The sequence below is a fragment of the Mercurialis annua genome, linkage group LG8 (assembly GCF_937616625.2).
Source record: "Mercurialis annua linkage group LG8, ddMerAnnu1.2, whole genome shotgun sequence".
Classification (NCBI taxonomy): Eukaryota; Viridiplantae; Streptophyta; class Magnoliopsida; order Malpighiales; family Euphorbiaceae; genus Mercurialis; species Mercurialis annua.
In genome coordinates this window covers 35,278,798-35,296,571 of record NC_065577.1, presented here as the reverse complement: position 1 = coordinate 35,296,571, position 17,774 = coordinate 35,278,798, and the positions used below count along the sequence as shown (strand labels likewise).

The 17,774-nt window shown below is 30.7% G+C and overlaps 1 protein-coding gene and 2 long non-coding RNA genes across 3 annotated transcripts; 2 read left to right on the top strand and 1 right to left on the bottom strand.

Moving 5' to 3' along the window:
• The first annotated feature begins 187 nt into the window (after positions 1-187).
• LOC126659509 (uncharacterized) lies at positions 188-2,787 on the top strand. The gene is made up of 4 exons (XR_007634991.2): positions 188-380; positions 486-572; positions 1,437-1,521; positions 2,385-2,787. It is a non-coding gene; the product is annotated as an uncharacterized LOC126659509 (long non-coding RNA).
• Positions 2,788-9,184: 6,397 nt separating this feature from the next.
• Positions 9,185-10,004, top strand: LOC126662277 (amino acid transporter AVT6A-like). Its single transcript, XM_050356202.2, has 3 exons — positions 9,185-9,546; positions 9,649-9,801; positions 9,918-10,004. The coding sequence occupies exons 1-3, from the start codon at positions 9,519-9,521 to the stop codon at positions 9,995-9,997; spliced, it is 261 nt and encodes an 86-aa protein (XP_050212159.1). The 5' UTR covers positions 9,185-9,518; the 3' UTR covers positions 9,998-10,004.
• A 1,752-nt stretch (positions 10,005-11,756) lies between these two features.
• On the bottom strand, positions 11,757-13,394 carry LOC126662335 (uncharacterized). Its single transcript, XR_007635743.1, has 3 exons — positions 13,091-13,394; positions 12,251-12,357; positions 11,757-12,129 (listed from the first exon to the last, which is right to left on the bottom strand). It is a non-coding gene; the product is annotated as an uncharacterized LOC126662335 (long non-coding RNA).
• Positions 13,395-17,774: the final 4,380 nt, after the last annotated feature.

The following is a 17,774-nucleotide window of genomic DNA, read 5'->3' as shown; positions in this document are numbered from 1 at the left end:
GGATATGGAATTATGAGGTATTAAGGTGATATTATTTATGTGGATATAAATAATACATTACTTATCGAGTCTAAGTAATTAAGCGATCGACGAGCTAATTTGGACGAAAGAAAAGTTACAAATCAAAGTTTAAGGAGGTGGCAATGTTATGGACCAAATGAGAACTTTACCATAATTATATAAGGCCAATAATTTTATTTTCAAATCATAATCTCAGATATCAAATTTCAGCTCTCAACTCCATCATCTTCTTCCTTAAGGTTTTAAGGCACAAAAATTTCAAAACACCATAACTCCCTCATCTTAGCTCGGTTTTGGTTGATTCTCGCGGCCACGGAACGAGGGAGAGATCCTCTACTGTTATAGCTCATCAATTTAAGGTAAAAATCTCAATTTTGGATTAGGGTTTTCGGTTTATGAGGCTGTTTTCGAGTTATGCTTTTAAAGAATGGAGTTTTGATGTCAAGATCTTTAAAACCTTGTAGATTCTTCGTTTGATATCGGAATTAAGCGATTCTTGCGGCAACGGAAAGAGGAAACCAATAGCTACTGACCTGGACTAATATATCAAGGTAAAGAGCTCAGTTTAATTTAAGGGTTTTGGAACTTTATTTCGGTTTTGGTAAGAAAAATGGTGATGATTGATTTAAATGCTAAAATTGGTATTCAAGAGATAAATTGGTGAGTTGTGATAGGTTGTTTGTGAGTTGTGAGAGTTGTGTATGTGTTAGCGTTCGGTAGCAAGAAGAAGGGGCTGAACCGCTTTCCACGAAACTAGAACGTGTTTGATTTGAGTTTAAACGTAACACTACGAAGCTAAAATCAATGTTAACGTAAAATGAGTTTGAAACTAATCATTAGATTAAGGATCATAAGTGTTCATAGTTATTTTTGAGGGCTGAATTATACTGATATAAGAAAATGATTTCGTTAAGTTCTTAGTATCGACATGTTATGGCTGCGAAATAAGTTTACGTAAACTAGTTTTACGTTTTGCAGAAAATTGTTCTGCAAAACAGCCATATTGAGAGGAATATATCTCGAGCTATATAGCTCCAAATTAAGTTCCGTTTATTGGTACGGAAACTTAAGGATGTCGTCTATAAATGTCTAAGTTTAAGATTTTACTAGTTTGGCCTCGAAATGGCTCAAATAATTCAGAACATTATGTTGCGTATAGCAGCTCTGAAATTTGGACAGCCCCAAGTTATTAACTTTAGAGCTAAATTCCGACACCTTCGGGTACTTATCTCAGTCCGAGACCTAAATGAAAGTTGTAGGCGACGTTCTGAACATTAAGAATGTCAACTTTATTTAGTGGTCGGACTGTTTTAAGTAAACGGTTTCAATAGCCGAAGTTGGCTAGAAACCTAGTTTTGGATTAATTAATTATAGATAGATTGTAATTAATTCGAGTTATTATCGAAATTGTGTAGACTTGACGAGACGACTACCAATGGAACCCGAAACTTACGGAACGCGAGATTGCTAGGTATTATCGAAGATTATGGATAGCAAGCGGTGAGTATATTTTACTCACTCTTATTATCGTATTAAAAACTATTTTATATATACTATATATATTATTATTATTATTAAATGCATCGCATAAATTATATAGCTTGATTTTATTGGGTTGTTCTTATTGGATTGATTTATATTTGAATTGTTTGTTTATGGAGTGAACTACATTGTATTGGTTTGACTTGTTTGATATATGAATTGTATTACTTTGCTTATGACTTGTTGATTATTTGCCAATGTGAGTTTGTATATGATCCGAAGAAACGAGCTACCTATTGGGCGTCAATAGGCCGTGTGATCACCGGAGTTTATGAAAGTCTAGATATTCGTACATAGATACGTTTGATATGAGCTCATTAAATGTTGATCAAATTTATAATTATGAAATGGAATATGTTTGGGTATCGGAAAGGAGGATTATAATTTTGGCAGATACGAGGTAACTCGGTCGAACTATCTCGGGACCCGTATCTGGTGGGTAACTCGGTCGAACTATCTCGGGACCCACAACTTGGGATTAAGTAGTGGCATGATGTAACTCGGTTGAATTATCTCGGGACTATGCCACGTGGTAGCGGGTAACTCGGTCGAACTATCTCGGGACCCGGCCACTCGGACGATATGATTCGAATATGATACGGATTAGGAGAGGTTAAGGAGTTTAAGATTAAGGTTTCGATCGGATCAAATACTTGTCTTAAGTGAATTGTTTGCAATCGCTGTGATTGTATATGTTGGTATTGTTTGAAAATGTGATTGTATATATATATTAAAAAAAAATGTTTTAAATGCGATGCTTATTTTGATAATATGGTAAGTAAAGTATAACTCACTCAGCTTAATAGCTGACCCCCAAATAGTGTGTTTTTCAGGTACCTAGATTCTAGACGTAGCTAGAAGTTCGTCTTTAACCGGAAGTTCCTTTGGCTATGTACAGTCCTGACTTCCGTAGATGCTGCAGTAGTATGATGTCTGACCAGTGTCGTGGCCTATTACAGCAGTGAAATTTTATATGGTTTGTAATTAATGTCTGTTGTGTACATGAGGCTAGCTACAATAGTTATCACGGAGGTAAATTCCCGTGATGTAATTTCGACATAGTGGTTTATGTCGGGCTAATACGTTCATGATACAGAAACGTTAAGTCTGAGCACGTTGTATGGCTTTACCACTGTATATAAATGTATCTTTGTTTAAATGCTGCATTTGTAAAGTCATTGTATGATTGTTTAATTGCGAAAAAGTTTTAGTGAATTTCAGGCTTGCTACGGGTTTCGGAACTACAATTCCCATTCCCTAGCGCCGGTCGCGGCCCTCAATTTTGGGTCGTGACAATTAGAGTCAACACGAACACAATCCATTTAAGTAATTATGTCAAAAATTTCAACCCTAACATGACCCAAATTTTAAAAGTGTAACATGATACGACACGATTAACAAGTTCAAATAAACGGATAATATAACTAACACATTTAACATGACTAACACGAATAACACGACATAATTAACACAACCCATTTAACCTATAAAAACATTTAAAATATATAAAATATGATTTTAACCTCATATTTATCAACCCATAGTATTTAAATTATAAAATTTTAACAATATTAGTTTATTTATATATTAATTTAATTCAATTTAATTTAATTTATTAAATATAAATATTATTGTTTATATATTATCATAAGTAGTATATTACGTAAACAGATTCACAAATTAATCCATGACTCAATTCATTTATTCTGTACCGTAAATGAGTTGATACATACAATTTTTTTAATTTTATGTGTTTTGCAAATCGAATTAAGCAATCAGGAGCCAATTTGATAGTCCTTGTCATGATATAGTTTTTCAAAAGTTGCAGTGTTCTACATTTCAAACAGGCTAAGCTACCTTCAACTATTCAAGCAAATCACATGCAAACTTGATTAAAAATTTAAGTAGCAACATGCTCCTTCAATTTACAAATAATGACCAATTAATACATAAATTAATTTTACAAACAAATTAGTACATAAACTTGTTAATTATGAGCATTTAGTTTCATTTTGACATTTTACCTCCTCAATTTATAAGCTAATTGTCCTTGACAATTTTCCTTCTTAACTTGTAGCTAATTTAATAAAATAGGGCTAATTGTTTGTAATCACCAAATTCGTATGCTGGTTATATATTAATTGCTTATTGTTTATAAGTTAAAAAAACAAATTACTATTTAAGTCCTTGACCAAAGTACCTTCCAAATATCTCAAACACGAAATAAAGAAAAATACCCGGTCCCACATCATACACATTTACGATGAACAAATTTTGTAATTTATTAGTGTTGTACTAAAGATCGTACCCGGTTCGAATGATTTAATCATCAGTTGAATAATTTAAACAAAAGAGTTTCATATAAATTTAATAAAATCAGTCATTAATTTATATTTTTGACAAATTAAAACATTAATCTACTTTCTAATGAAAATATCGATGAACACATTCAAGAAATACTAAGTCGAAACATCAATCTCATAAATTAATGTTCTAATTTATTAAAAAAATAAAGTTGACATTATATTTTTCCAAATTTTAAAATTTTCGTAATAATTATCAAACATGCAAAAATTTATAATTATTTTATACAATTAACCCGAATAAAAATTAATATGTTTATAATCTATTTTATAATAATTTTTTTGTAAATTTACAACTGAATTATAAAATAGTAAAGTTTTGATAATTTAATCAATTCATTTGTTTACCAGTCATTTTAAAAGACTAACATAAAAATAAAAAATAAAATGAATAAAACCGTACAGTTATTATTCCTAAAACCTCAGACACCTCATTATTCCTTTCTCCCAAAATAACAGTGAAAAATCTGACAAAAATTCAAAAATGAAATTAAAAAAAATGAAAGTTACCGGGAATTAATCTGGCGTGTCGGTGCCGACACCAAGGCTCACCGACACATTAACTGGCTGTAAGCGGTAACCGTGCCTGACATTAGAAATACTTACCGGTTACGTAAGGTCACATCTGTACAAAAATATTAATTACTGTTAAAGAAATTAAAAATAATTAAACGCGTCGGTGGCGTTAATTTTTGACTCTTGTGATTTGTGAAGCTCCGTTTCTCCAACGGTTTTCCGTTTTTTTTCCCGGGATTTCCAATTCCACCGTTGACATTTATGATTTCATTTTCTGTTACTAATTTACTACTGGGTTACTTAGTGATGCTAAAATGAAAAATCATAATGGAAAAGAGCCAAATATATCCTTCAAATTTAACCCATTAATCAAGTTGATGCTTCATATTTGGAAAGGTTCAGGATCACACTTGATGTTTTAGAAACAGTTTAAATAAAGAATAAATTATTTTGGAACCCCTCACATTTATTATAATTCACACTTTGAATCTTCTTATTTGAAAATTAAACAATTTGGTCACTCACTTATGATTCTGTCAATAGTATAATCCCTCCGTCTATTTTTGGTGTTAGTCAACCAAGTCAAAAAATTTATGGGTAAATGATTTCAAATTTGAGGGGCGAAATTGTAGATAAAAATAAAAAAGGGTGATCACATCGTTTTTTTAAAATTATTTTTTGATTTAATCGTTTGACTCGGTTGATTAACAAAAAAATTATACAGAAGGACTAAATTGTTGACGAAAATAAAAATCAGGGATCAAATTATTTGATTTTTAAATAAAAGTGATCAAAATATGAATTATGACAATGTGGAGGATTTCAGAATAATTTGCTCTTAAATAAAGTCTTTTTTTCTAACACCCTTACAAAAATCTTCAATTTTTTACTTACGTGAAATTTGACATGGCACCTTAAACTCAAATTGCTTTAAATATTCTCTTCATATTTTGTGTGGTCTAAATATGTCCCTCATAAATAAAAAATTCAAATATAATTTTTATATATACAAATATTTAAATACATTTTTTTATATTTTAAAAAATTTAAATACACCTTCATATATAAAAATGTACAACTATCACCACGAACACCATAAAAATTACTCCACAAAAGCTTATAAATATCTATTGTATATATAATGAAAAGGGTAATGCATTTCTAAGACACAAATGTTCATTTACGTTATCACATAATCCTACTAACTTGAGCATCAGAGCGGTTATCAAACAAACTAAACCTGATGGCTTTGAGCTTACTTGTGTAAGAGATAGTCTACTGAAGTCTTGAAGATTTAATCATATATCAAGAGGTATTAATGTCACTTGCAATCAGCAATGTAATCGAGTATAGTCGAAATGAAACACAAATACACAATCATGTTTGAAGTCGAATCTATTCTAAAATAAAATTAATAACTCAATGCGAACTCGATTAAATTTCATTTTAGAAGCTCGAATTTAAACTCGATAGGATATTTGAAATTCAAGTTCGACTTCATTCCGTATGAATATATAAAACTTAAATTTTATAAAAAAATAAAGAAATTATAGTACATATATATTAATTATAAGGAATAAAGCATGAATTACTAAAACTCGATTAGACTCTCGTATTTATCGAACTGGATAATTTAATATTTAAGATTTAATGCGCTAGAATAGAGTTTTCAAGTGATAGGATAAGGGGTAAAAATATTAATATTTTTATTATTTCGGTATTTTTATAAAAATCCTTAAAAAAACATAAAGTATACATGTATTATATACTCTTCGCCTATATAACCTAATAGTAAAAGTATTATAATTGGATCTAATACTTTTAAATTTGATTCTTATTTTTTTAATCGTTGACAATCTATATTATATACATTTCACAATACAATTAACTATTAATATTACAATAAAAAAAATAATGATATAGTATTATCAGAACTAAAATAGTGTAAAATTGAGAATATCGTACACCTTCAAATCATCTTAATATTTGTAAGTTATTCCGAAGATTGCTCCATTTTATCACAAGTCATATTGGTGCAACACAATTATAAGCTATATAAACTCCTGAAATATATAATGCAAAATGATAGAGATGTATCTATTATGAATTATATCTACTATTATATTTGAATGACTTTATGGAGACATGAAGCTCCAATTAAATTAAATAGTATATAGTATCTTTTTGTCCTAAATATTACTAGTATTATAGAATGTTATCAAAATCCATAGTCGTTACAAACTTAATTGGACATTTATGCTGTCATGCAATGGATGTGCTGGATCACAGATGAAAATAAAGAACAACATGTGATTCTGCCACGTGATTCTCTCTTATTTTCAACTTATAATAATAACAATGACAATAATATAAATATTTTCTTCATCTAATTGTGTTTATTGATTGAATATATTTTTCAAAAATAATTAATATAGTTATAATAATAGTAGTATTTATTAAATAACTTCTTTGATGAATTTAAATTTATCAAGTACCACATTTAGTAATATGAACTAGCATGATTTTTTATTTTGTTTGTAAAATATTGTTCAATAGTATGTTTCGAAGAGTTGAGTTGTAAGATTAAGGAACTACTAAGATACAAGTATGATGAAAAAGTTAGTTTCACCCTCTATCTTTGAGCTCGTCTAAATATAAATATATCTTAAATAAATATCTTTCGTATATATTCTTATTTTTAGGGATTTATGTGTATAGATTAGAAAATATATTTTATTTTAGTCATTAATTTTTTTTACGATATATACTTAGAACTATTACTTATAAAAATACAGTATTATTTATAAACTGGTTAAGTGAGATTTTTAAAATTTGAAATTTTAAAAATAAGCCATTAACCATAAAAAAATCAAAATTAAAACATATTGAACTCTTAAACCGATTAACCATAATTTTCAATTCAGTTATCCGATTTAAGTTCCGTTAATCAGTTTGATCAATTTTTTTGTCTATTCCTAAATATTTATACGGCGTACGGGTTTTAAACTTTCACAAAACCACATATATGTTGGTGATGATTTATTTTATTTACTACAATTTTCTTTCCATCGTTTAATTTTATTTACTTGTATCTTTAAATTTATAATTATTAAATAATAGTCTAATTGATATTATTACCTTTTTAGAATTTATGTAGTTTTCACATTTAAGTTTTTTATTTGTGACTATAAATATTTATTTAGGTGAATATTTATTATTTACATAGTTGTTTCTTTTTTTATGACGAGGGAATTCCAGGCGAAGCCCGACCACTCTATATAATTTATTGTCCATTAAAGTAGTAGATAATTTCTTAATTTATTTGAAATATAATGATATGTTAATGCAAATAAAATTATAAACTAGTTATTTATTGACTTATTAGAGTAACTACCCGTTATAAGCGCCGGAAACAGGGACAATGAAAGCGATCGTTACATGTGAGATACTTTATTTTTCCTTAATTTTTTTAGTTCTAATCGAAAAAGACATAAAAGCATGATTGATTAAATTAATAATTATAATATTAGAAAAAAAAGTTTGGAAAACATTTTAATTTTACAAAAAAGAAAAAACTAGTAGTCTGTTACAGTGTAAAGCCACGTGCCACATGGGTGCCACAAATCTGGTGATCCAACATGGGGACAACACTTATTAATTTTGATTTTTGCCAATTTTGGAAGGTTCATCGGATTATTAATTAAAAATTAATCACTTAAACACAAAAGAAAAACTAATACGGTTACTAAATATATTAAATTATTAAGTTATATGGTAACAACCACTTTGTATATCCATGTTAATTATGATTAATTTGCATATAATTTTAGAAAATATAATTCATTATTTTATTAATTACGAATTTTTAATAATTAATAATAATTTCACTACCTCTAACTAATAATTTTTTTATTATCTTTTAGTAGAGTATTGAAATTTTAATTTTTTAAGTTCTATTTTATTAATTAGAAGAAAACAAAAATAAAAGAAAATATAATTATAACAATATGATACAAGGCTTTTATTATTAATAAAATAAAATAGAAGATAATACAAATTATGATCATATACATATATTTATAATATTTGTTGCTTTGAAATTATCTTTTAAATTGCATTTAATGGGTTTTTTTTTCGAAGGCTAAAATTTCCATTAAAAATAATAAAAATTATAAAGATGAACGATTCCTCAACACATTGACTGAATTATTCTAAAAGAGACGATAAGAGTTGTAATGTACAGTTATCAACTAGAGCTTTTAACCACCAAGCGGATTATTCAAATAATATTAGACTTGATTTTATTGACATGCTCGCATAACTTTGAACCTTCTAAACAAAGGTGATCATTCATCTCGGTGGACCTACATCGCAAGATCCACCGTCGATAAACTATTCAAAGAAACACCTTCCTTAACTGTCCACTCCAAAGATCGAATTGCAGAAGAATATTCATTTTGAATTTTCTTCTCAATTCTCCGTTGAATTTCTCTCAAAATCTCCAATCTGTTATGGCTAACATCTGTTAACGACATCGTTTTGCTATGACTTCTTTTGATTTTGCAAATTGGGATAAATTAAAGAGATTTTTAGACAAATACCCTCTAATCACCTAAATATTCTCAAACATACCACTCGATTAAAATTAGTTGAAATATACGATCTAACTGTTTTCAAGTACACAAATATCTTTCAGTTTTCAAAATATACGATTTTCACATCTTCCGAGCTACAATGGCGGAGTCCTCGTAATCCTTTCTTACCACAAAAACACGACGATTACGATTCTCTGGAGGTCGGCTTTGATGGCGCTTCCTATTTCGGCGCTGTTTTCAATCTCTGTACCACCATCGTCGGCGCCGGAATCATGGCGCTACCGGCCACCGTGAAACAATTAGGTCTAATTCCAGGCCTAATGATGATAATTTTTGGAGCAATGTTAACGGAGTCCTCAATTGACATGATTTTAAGATTCAGTAAAGCTTCTAAATCCATCACGTATTCCGGTGTCGTTTCAGATGCGTTTGGTGGAGCTGGACGAACTCTTCTTTTGGGATTATTGTTAACAACCTTGGCATGCTCATTGTCTATATGATCATAATTGGTACCAACATTAGCTGATCAATTAATTTTTCTAAGCCGTTTGATTATCATCAACATTTCACTTTTTCTAATTAAATTCGATGATTTTTCTTTTTCGTGATAGGTGATGTGTTAGCGGGAACATGGTCCGATGGGGTCTATCATTCCGGTGTTATGCAGGAATGGTGTGGTCTGCATTGGTGGACTTCACGGTCCTTCTTGCTACTTCTTACAACTCTTTTTGTTTTTAGCCCTCTCATTTCATTCAAGCGTGTTGGTATATTCAAACATTTCTAACTAGTTTTCCTTGTTTTTCATATTAATTAAGCATGTCAGTTTTTTAGGATGTTCAGTAACTTATTATCTGCTGTTATATGTTGTTGGTCATTTTAGATTCATTGAGATATACATCAGCTTTGTTAGTGGGCTTGCAATTGTGTTTGTGGCTATTACTGCTGGAGTGGCAATTGTAAAATTAATGGAAGGCTATCAATATCAAGAAGGCTATCAAATCTCTCCGGTATGGGAAGTTAACTGTGATCAAAACATGATGATGTGTGGTTGACTATCAAGTGCAAATTATACAAAAGACATAAGCTTGATATGATATGATGGTGCCATTTATTTTGGTAAAATTAGTGTGTTTATTTTGTGTTAATAGTAAATTAGTTTTGTTAATGTTGTTTTTGCCGTTGTCAAGCATAAAAAGTGGCTACTTGAAACTATCCCTTTTATTGAATTGTTAAATGACTCTAATTAAAGAAATATTACCGATTAAAGAAATAAAAGGGGGTGCAATTTGTCAATCTGTGATTGCTAATTTGTTATTTGTGAATGTATCACCAACCAAGGTTCAATTTACCACCTAAATTTAGCACAAAAGATCAATTATCGGTTTACCAATAGACAATTGTCGGTTTACTATCAATATAGAAAAAGTCTAATATTAGTTTATAATCGGTTTACTAATAGCTAACTACCAGTTTATTAATAGTCAACTACAGGTTTGATATCGATATATAAAAAAAAATTATTAATTTACAATAGGTTTACTAACAGTTTAATGATAGTCAACCATCGGTTTACTATCAGTGTACAAAAAAAATTCATTATTAGTTTACTAGTACTTTATTATCCATTTACTAACAATTTACTATCGGTTTATTAAAAAATAAGTTAGTTTACTAACAGTTCAATAAAAAATATAAGTTATTTTACTAATAGTTTAGTATCAGTTTGCTAAAAAGATAACTTAGTTTACTAACGGTTTGCTATTAGTTTACTAGTAAAAAGATAACTTAGTTTACTAACGGTTTGCTATTAGTTTACTAGTAGTATTATAAAATATTTACTAAATAAGTTTAAACTTTATTACTTTTATTTTATAATAAAAATAACTTTACTATCAGTTTATTTTAAAAACAAAATTACTATCATTTTACTATCGGTTTACCTAATTAACTATCGATATTATATTCATATACGAAATAAGTTTCAATTTGTTCTAATATTTTACTAATAGCTTACTATCAGTTTACTAACAGTCAACTATCAGTTTACTATCGATATATAAAAAAAAAGTTCATTATTAGTTTACAATCGGTTTACTATTGATATACAAAAAAGTTCATTATTAATTTACAATTGCTTTACTAATAGTTAATTATCATTTTACTATCGATATACAAAAAATGTTCATTATTAATTTACAATCGGTTCACTTTCAGATAATTAGCTTACAGTATTATAAACATGTACATAATTAGTTAATATTATTTTACTTTTGAAATTATAAAGCTACAGTAAATATCAACAAACTTACTAACATTTTATAATCGGTTTACCTAATTAACTATAGTTACTATCGATTTACTTAAAAATAAATTTATTAAGGTTTACTAAAAAAATTAAGTTGGTTTACTAACAGTTTACTAACTATCAGTTTGCCAAAAAAAATCAGTTTACTTTAATTTAAATTTTTCCTTGTCCAAAAACTGTAAAATTAAACTAAATTAGAAAAAAATACATACTACACCAAAAGTTGATTCATTTTCAGAATTTATCACACACAAATTGGTTAGAGAACGGACATTATAGGTAAATATAATTCAAAAAAAAAAGATAAATGGTTTACTCACGGTTCACTAATGGTATTCTAAAAACAAAATTGTAAAAAATATAAAAAGGCCAATAGATTTTTTTACACAAAATACTACAACTTATAACCATATATTCAAAATTAAAATTATTACATTTACCAACGGTTAACCCAACGTCTACTAACAGTGTAATAAAAATAAGGTTATTGGTGTACCATTAGTACACCATTGGTTAACTAGCAACAAAAATAAAATTTTGCAACAGTACCCAACACCCATTTATTTTCAATTACTAAAAAAATTACTAACCGTTTACTAAAAGATAAGTTAATTTACTAACTGTTTACTAACAATTTACTATCGTTTTACTAAGAAGACAACAGTTTTAGAATTATAGAGACAAGCATAAATCGTAGCAGTTTTTCTTCGCCGGCGAACTGAAGTGTTTCACGAATTGAATTGGAGAGTTAAATGGCCCAGGAGGGAAGATCTCCAAATCTCATAGCCTGATTGATTGTAAAAAAAAAAACAACGTATTCAGTTCCTATATCAACCAAATAGAAACTAGAAGCTAAATAATTAATAAAGCATCATAAAAGGTGGAAAATAATAAGACAGAATAATTACACATCAAGCTTGTGAAAGATATTTACAACTCTGATGCAACGTCCTCCACAATTATATTATATTTAAGCCTTTAGAATGACAGAAACCGGATAGTTACATTGTGAATCCTGTCACACAAACAGATGAAAGAAAACACAGCTTCAATGTTAGTATCTATTATAAGACTGATAGCAAATAGCTAGATGCAAACTTATTCTACAATGTTCAGTTCAGTTCTAGTTTTGAGTTCATTTCACTTCGAAATGAAATTCATTTTACAATTAATGGTCATTCATAAATGATTTTCACAAAATGGTTCGCCTTTAGTAGTATTTGCTGATTGTTCTGCGTTTGTGCACGAGCAGCTCTGCCTGCAGCAGATTTTTCGAAAGCCTCTTGCATGCAGAACACAAAATAACAAGGTAGACTATAGAAGTTCATCCAAAAGCCTTTTGAATTGCTTTAATCCATAGTTAGGATTTTCAATTCCAAACATAAATTGATAGATAATCACCAGAAACTACTAATTTGGACATAAAAATTAAACCCCTAGGACTAAATATTTTAAAAGCTATAAGTGTAGATGGGACAAATTTGCATCCTAGTTTCTATCAAAATGGAGGAGATGGACAGTTTATTGGGACTATAATTTGAATTTTCAAGTTCAACTTCATCGACGCCATACCAAAACTCTCTCAATATGAAAAAAATTTAAAAGCATTAAAATTAATATCCTTAAAAAACTCTCTCAACAAGAGAAATAAAGTACAATAAAATGAAAATGAGTCAAAGCTCAGATTTTTGAAGCTCAGAAAAATTTAATTTTAACTTTTCAAAAATCAAAAGAGGAAATAAAAGTACTTGTTCTTCCTTCAATTTTCTGCCTATCTTCTTCAAGAACATCTTGTTGTTGTTGGGATCTCTCTGAATCGGAGCTCCGGTTGCCGGATTTGTTATGCAGTGGCGTTTGAGGCGGCACTGGCGGAACAGACGGTGGACGATTGAAATCACTAGGTTAGTGATGGGTAAAAAATCGGGAAAAAAAAGAATGATGGGAGAGAATTTAGGAGTCAAAAGAAGATTGATCTTCTTAATGAATAAATCGTGTGTTTCAAATTTTAAGATCGTAAAAAAAAATCAAACAGAATCGTAAAAAAGAAGATAATATAAAATGGAATGTATTTTGGCAAACAGAATAGCGGCATCGTATGATTGAGATTATTTTGCCTTTCCATAGTAATGAGCCTAATTTCCTCTAAATTAAATTAGGCGTTTTAGGCCTTTTCATTTTGCTTATGGGCCTACCTTTACTTGGCCCAATTGTTTCAATTTTTGAATTTGAATTGCTATCTGATAGCGCTATCAGCTCCTGTCCTTTTAATTCAGTAACCTTATCAATTTCAACTTCGACCAAATACGAGATATTTTTTTGCCAAATCTTCTCCTGATATAACGTGACCAGACTTGATAGTTGTATGGTCAACAATACTTAAGGGAAGAATCTTAGATTTTCCCTTATCAATCGCTGATTTATCTCCTCCTTCCTTAGCACTTGAAACATAATTCTTGTCTCCTGCCGTTACCGGAATCTCATGAAAATCATCACGATCTTCAAAACCTGTGTTCTTCTCCGTTGCCAGCCTGCCTCTTTTCCTTTGCTGTTCAAAATTTTCGTCGGTCCTGCTCTTATCAGGTCATTGTATTTGTACTCTTTAATCTCGGAAGTAATTACTGGACATTCTAGTATTGGATGCCCTATAACATCGCGACCTGTAACAGAATTTCAACATCATTTCATATCTTAATACTGCAGTGACCATTGTTCCTAAATTAACAATTTTGATTCTCAATCCTCTTTTCAGAAGTTTTGACACATCTACTTTTACTCCAAGGCAATCCCCTGAAGCTCCAGGGTCAACCTCTTCAACATCTCCAATCTGTTTACCTAAAGAAAGCCCAACCTCTTTTTTAAGACACATGAGGGGCAAGTTATGAATTTTTACACAAAAAGAGACATACTAATTCCATTATTGAGTGATCCCTAATTCCAATAGGAATGTCAAAACCAATGATACATTCTAGATACTTTCATGGCCCTCCCGCCATTACTCTATGTATATCTGTCTCTGAACCAAAATAAAAAACAAAAATATTATTGTCTACCGTCTCTTCTACCATCAGCTCTTTTGTCTTTCAAATAAAATTAATTGTTGAAATAAATCTCCCTCTATTGATATTTTAGTAGTTAAAACTTTACCAATTAGAGAATTAGCAATCTTCTGCTCACCCACCGTTCTTGCCTTGTCCCTCAAGTCACACACCACCACGTCATCGTCGTCATCAGAGAGTGACAGCGTTCGACATAAACCTATGAGATCCATAGCAAAAGGCTGAGACTTGTGTCGAAAACTGAGATGTGTGCATAAGATTCTGCAAAGCTATAAAATAACACAAAGAGTTTAAATAAATAAAACTAAAACTTCTCCTTAATGAACTCAATTTCATTTAGCGATTTGGTTCAGTTGGAGACCCTCCATATGAACCCAAAACTTCTCCTTAATGAACTCAATTTCATTTAGCGGTGCTCCCGGGTCCCAATCTTGTAGAATCAGAAGGTTGAACTGGACATTCAATGGAACTCCTGCCATGATTTTATGTTTGTCTTCTTCACTCTGAAACTTGAAGATGAAAACATTTTTGATTCTGATGGGCTGTATCTCAAAGTGATGGGAGATATGCCAAAAACTAGACAGAATATAGTGGAGCAAGGTATGACTATAGAAATTAGTTCCCAAAATTTTCCCAAGGATGCTGAGCTTGGAGAATTGAAGGGCGCTTTCATTGTCTTCGGAGAGCTGTAAGGTACAGACCGAGGTCTGAAGGTTTTCTAAGTCTGAGTTGGTGGCCATAAATGAGGAAGTGGGAGCAAGAAATGGAAAGGATCTGAAAAGAGAGAGTTAAGAAGGTAGGTGAAGGGATGAGAGTTAAGAAGATAGGTGATGAATTTAACACACTAAAGGAAGATTAACTGAGAACTGATGAATTAATTCTACTCAATGTGAGAGAACACTAGAAGATATTTCTGACATCGTTGCACTTAGCTTTAGGGTTTATGTGTGTAACGGTTAGATTGGTACATTACGTTGAATTCGATTTTTTAAAGTTTGTATATGTCTATTTAGTTCTGCGCGGTTAAACACTATTTATCTAAAACTATTATACTATAATTATTAATTTCCTCTTAATTTAAAAAAGATCAATTAAAATTATATTTTCTTATAAGTGTATAAAACTACTGTGAAGCACTATAAAATTAAAAGAACAAATTTATTAAAAAGTCAAATTTCATAATTTTGAAAAACAATTCAAGTTCACGGGTTCAAAATAGTATGATCCCCATTGTAAAATTTGATCGAATCTGACTATTGCAACTATTTGCTTTCACAATTCATTTTCATGATTCGTGATCGGTGCTGTGAATAAGAGTGATGATTCTGAAATTCGTAACAAGTGTGTCAAATAAATATTCGACACCAATTATCTCTATACATGAATGACATTCCAGCCCGTCATGTTTCATTCGATTACGACTTCCTATTACTCTATTGGTCACTGTTACATAAGCATGTAATCGTCTTTTATTTGAACATACTTCCACATTTCACTAGCATATAGTTATCATTTTCAAACATTTACCATGTTCACGGCAATACTTCATATAGAATGTATCCATATTTTATAAACCACTTTTCTTAATTAAGTTTAATCATATTGTACATCATCATACAATGTAACATCAGTTACAAACCATTATACCAATCGTTTCATTATACACATATGACAATCAAAATAATAAGTACATATTTTTGACAAAAGACTTTCAGAATAAAGAAAACGGAAGTCAATTTCAAAATTACACGCTTCCTGAAAAATTGGAAAAGCAATTGGTTATATAAATCAAAGTGAGTTCATATTATTACACATATACACACACACACACACACACACACACACACACACACACACACACACACACACACACACACACACACACACATATATATATATATATATATATATATATATATATATATATTATTGAAACCCGATACTTAAAAAGTAAAGCACATATATAAATAAATATAACCGAACATGGAACCGACAAACTCTAATCTTCAAATCCCATGTGCTTTCTATATCACATCTTATGTAACCAATAGTCTTGGTTGTGAGTAGAGCTTGCAACATTCACCAACAATCGTCACTTAACCTAAATCACATTACTAAAGGTCCAGGCTGCAACAAGAGCTACCAACAATCATAGAGACCGTCATTTAATCCACAATTTGGTGAGTCTCGAGAGTCGTAGCGTAAACCTGAAAAGCCCCACCCGATATGAGTTCTGAGAGCTATGGCATCAACCTGATAAGTCGCATACCTATATTTCTTAAACTGATAATCACATCTCATTCTTTATACCTGAACTCGATCAATACTGGTGCACACACTATTTTTATGGAGTATGGCTTTTCAACGGTGGTTGATCAGCAAAATAAGATAGATGACTGATCGGACGATGGTTGACAAATTTGCTCTCTGATGCTTAAGTCAGTAATGAGTTTAAGGGAGTATTGTTCGTAAATTGTAATTAGTCTGTGTGTAGACATACCTCCAGTCCTTTAATAGTGAACATGGAGGAATACCTTGTACAGTTAGAATAAGAAAGAGATTTATATTCAACAGATGAACCCAAATAGAAAACCAATTTCTATTTAGCAAGAGTCCCACTTAGGAATGACTCCTGAATTGGAACGTGATCCCAATTAGAAAAGCATCTTCGAGATTCAGGAGATTTGGATTTTCTAGAATTTTTAGACTGTTTACTTATATATGTGATCTCAAATTTTTGGCAAACCGCGTTTGTTCTGAGATCTGAGACCTACCGAATCCTCGTGGATTGGCTCATCATTGAAGTTGGACGAATCCTCTCGGATTGCCTATGTCAGGCGAGCTCGTTCATGACTTATTTAGGCAAGTCCATAAATTCTCCTTGACATGGGGATCCAATACGACTTGATTCATTATATGCAAAAACCGGATCAAAATCACTCCTCCATTCACCGAAAACTGCTCTATCCCGACCACTGACCGCCGTGCACTCACCAGAAACCGCCGTACTTCACCAGAAATCGCCGTATTTCACCAGAAACCGTCGACATTTTTTTTAAAATTTCGGAGGAGGAGCACTGCTCTTCCTCTTCCGAGGAACAGGTCAGCTCCTCAGACAAGGAGCAACAGCTCCTCCTCTGGAAATTAAAAAAAAAATCATTTTTTCCATATTTAGGTGCTAATTTGGAAATTTTAAAAATAGTAAAGAGTATTTTAGATTTTTTTATCAGGAGAGTGTGTTTCACATGCGGTGCGAGAGTGGGTGAGGGTGCATGAGGAGTGTGTTTGACCCGGCTTGCCATAAGTGTGAGTTTTTTGATCCGATTTTATGACCTTAGACGTATTTAATTTTTCGTGTCAAGTTCAAAGGTTTTTT